Consider the following 3563-nt stretch of genomic DNA (forward strand, 5'->3'; position numbering starts at 1 on the left):
AAGTTGGAGGGGAGAAAGAAATTCTTCACTCCTAGCTTGTTAAGTAAATGATCATGTTGTGTTCTGCCCAGCCCTTTAGTTAGTATATCTGCAATCTGCTCTTTAGTGTTGACATGCACTGCTTTAATTGTTCCACCTTTCACCTTTTCTCTAATGAAGTGACACTATATATCTATGTATTTTGTACGCTCATCCAATATAGAATTGACTGCTATTTGTATCGCTGCTTTGCTATCACACATCAAGTTGACTGGCCTTTTGATCTCAACTCCTAGTTCACTGAATAAACCTGTCAGCCACACTATCTCTGCTGCTGCTGAAGCCATTCTTCTGAACTCTGTCTCTGCTGAACTTCTTGCAACGACTTCTTGTTTCTTTGACTTTCAAGAGATCGAGGCATCACCATATAACACTAGGTAGTCTGTTACTGACCTCCTTGTTTGTAAACATGCACCCCAATCTGCATTACAATATACTAACAACTATCCATCTCCTTCTGTTGGCAATAAGAGGCCTTGACCTGGAGCAATTTTGATGTATCTCACCGCTATGTTGGCATCATCTAGATGAGATTGTTTAGGAGAATGCATGAATTAACTAAGTGTCTGCACTGCATAAGAAATATCTGGTCGATTCATTGTCAGGTATAGTAGTTTGCCCACAAGTCTTTGATACACACATGCATCTTTTAAAGCAGGATCATTGTCATCAATACCTGCTTGTGCTACTATTTATCAAACTCCTTAGAAGTCAGTTTCTGATTAAATTCTAATGGAGTACTAGCTGGCTTTGAGCCTGCCTGACCAAGATCATCTATAAACTCTAAGGCATATTTTCTTTGGCTCATATATATGCCTTTGGATGATCTTGAAAATTCAATTCCAAGAAAAAGCTTCAGCTCCCCTAAGTCTTTCATTTCGAAGAACTTCACCAGGTCTGCTCTAGTTTTATCAATCAACTCAGAATGACTACCAGTGACTATAAAGTCATCTACATAGATGAGAACAAACACCTCACTACACCCTTCCCTTTTAGTGAAGAGAAAGTAGTCATAGTGACTTTGTGTGAAACCCATTTTGTGCAAGGCATCTATGAGCTTAAGGTTCCATTTCATTTTCAGTCTCATCATTTTGCATATGTTGTAATCGAACTACGTTTTGACCTGATTCCATTTGGATACGTAGGCTTCCTGAGTCAGGCTCGGTCATCTTCATCATATTTTCTTTATCATTACCCACAAACTACGTTCAGTCCTGATTCTGTTTTGGATATGTAGGCAACCGGAAAGGGTTCGGTCATAACCCTAGGAAAACCTTCGTAATGCATTAATTTAGATTAAGACACAATCGTAGAAGCAAGAAGCTACGTCGTCAGGTGCATCTTGGAGGATCGACATCAACAAGACAAAGTCTTTAAGAAACAACGTCCGTGTTCGAGGAACTTCCGAAACATGTCATAATCCGAAACGACAACATTTGCCATAAAACAAAAGATTTTTCAAAATGTTTTCTAAAGATATCATAATCCGCTCCACCTACCAAACTTCATGGCGTAACCTCATCGGGGTAGGGGTAAAGCCAGGACTACGGTCGACACAATCCAACATCCCTCTCTCCCTCCCCCCCGCTAAGAATTTTTCTTTGAATGCAGGACCAACAAGACATAAAGAAATACTGGAAAACACAGGGGAAATGACGAATACTCCACTCCCTTATAACTATCACCCCCTTTTCTTTATTCAATTTTTTCTTATATAACTAAAACTAACTCTCGGATCCTTGGAGGTATATCGGAACCAGGCCGCTGATGTCAACCGGAGCCATGTATATAGCAAACCGTCTGCTCAACTCAATAGAGCATGTTGTATATAGCAAACCGCCAACTCAATCAATCGGAGTACCTTGTACAAAATCGAGCCACCAAATTCACCAATCGAAGCCCTGTATATAGCAAACTGCCAATTCAATCAATCAGAGCACCCTGTACAAATCGAGCGTTGGCTTCACCAATCGAAGCCCTGTATATTGTAAACTATTCGCTTCGCCAATGGGAGCGATCCGCACCGTCACTCCACCACATCAGAGATCAGAGTAGATAGCTGCAAACCTTGTTGCCAATGTTCTGCCAATCAACGACCACAATTTATTTTCGCAGTCAAGAGTACCTCTAATGCTCATTTTTCTTTATTTTTATCTCGAATGTTTTGGCGTTTTGCTCATGCAGTTTACAAGCATGATTACATTTGTTTTTCAAAGTCAGAAATTCCCATAGTGCGGAGATACTTTACGTTTCAATGCAATCACTCCCATCAGGCAGAGATACTTTACATTTCAATGCAACCTCTCCCAACAAACGAAGATGCATTCTACATTATAAGTCAACTACTTTCATCGCGCCGAGATACTCCCAACACGAGGAGACTTAATGCTCCCAACACGAGGAGACTTAACCCGGCTAACAATCGAGTCAAATTCAAGTATCTCATCATTCCAATCTCAAATAATGGCTAACCGGCAGCCATACATCATCATTCCTGCATCATTTATATCATATCTTAACATATTTTGCATTGCAATATATGATTATGTGTGTATCTCATTTTCGTAGGAACAAACATCGCAACGTGGAACTCCTTCTAAGCAGAAAACCAAGCTACACCGCTATGAGGGACAACAAACTCATAAGCGGTCCAAGGATCCGAGCTCAAAATCAAATGCGATAAATAGAACTCTAATTCGTCAAATCTTTCAAATCTTAGCCGCAACTCAAAGCTATCATGAGTACCAAAATATTCTGTCTCGCAGTATCGTAATATACGATACTAGGGCAATTCCTGCAAGCATCGCTTCCCCAAAATCTTCATTCCAGAACTACATGGGGCCTGATCCTTGTTAAGCTCGAGTTATGTAAGCAATTCAATGCCAGAATTTGGCCCCAGCTCCCCAAAATCCTCCCGGAATCTTTCTTAATCCACATGTCATTCCTGCAATGTATGCCTAAATCGGGACAAAATTGGCCTTGGTTCAATTTCATTGCCCGAAAACTCTTTTATCATCTTCGGTCAAAGAGGGGCAGTTAGTTGTTGACGGCCAATTTTGACCCTCATTTTTAAAATTAATTAATGTATACTTAATAATTTACACTGAATATTTTGAAAATATTTTCAATCAATAATATATTTTTTACATAATTAATTCAGTATTAGTAGTTTTGAAATTAGTATTTTAATATTATAATTATAAAATATATCGTACTTACTATTTTAAGATTATTAAAATAACTTTTATATACATCACACATGCTTTATAATTAATTTAATGAATTACTCCTTAATTAAATTATTATGTTAATAATTCAAAATTAGTGTCGTAATGTAAAAGACAAGGTATATTATAGATAATTAATTTCAATAATTAGTAGTATATTTGATAGTTATAATTTTCACTATATTTTATTGAAAATGATTAGGTTTATTTAAATTAATTTCAAAGGGGTTAAAAGACTAAAAGGCTATACTTGCAATTTCTTAGTAAAATAAAATAATGCCTACCATTTAAATTCAT

General features: G+C 37.5%; 1 protein-coding gene across 1 annotated transcript; it reads right to left on the reverse strand.

Moving 5' to 3' along the window:
• Positions 1-727: 727 nt before the first annotated feature.
• On the reverse strand, positions 728-1075 carry LOC138909438 (uncharacterized mitochondrial protein AtMg00810-like). Its single transcript, XM_070200637.1, has one exon. The coding sequence runs from the start codon at positions 1073-1075 to the stop codon at positions 728-730; it is 348 nt and encodes a 115-aa protein (XP_070056738.1).
• Between the last annotated feature and the right edge of the window lie 2488 nt (positions 1076-3563).

This window comes from Nicotiana tomentosiformis, chromosome 4, assembly GCF_000390325.3.
Source record: "Nicotiana tomentosiformis chromosome 4, ASM39032v3, whole genome shotgun sequence".
Lineage (NCBI taxonomy): Eukaryota > Viridiplantae > Streptophyta > Magnoliopsida > Solanales > Solanaceae > Nicotiana > Nicotiana tomentosiformis.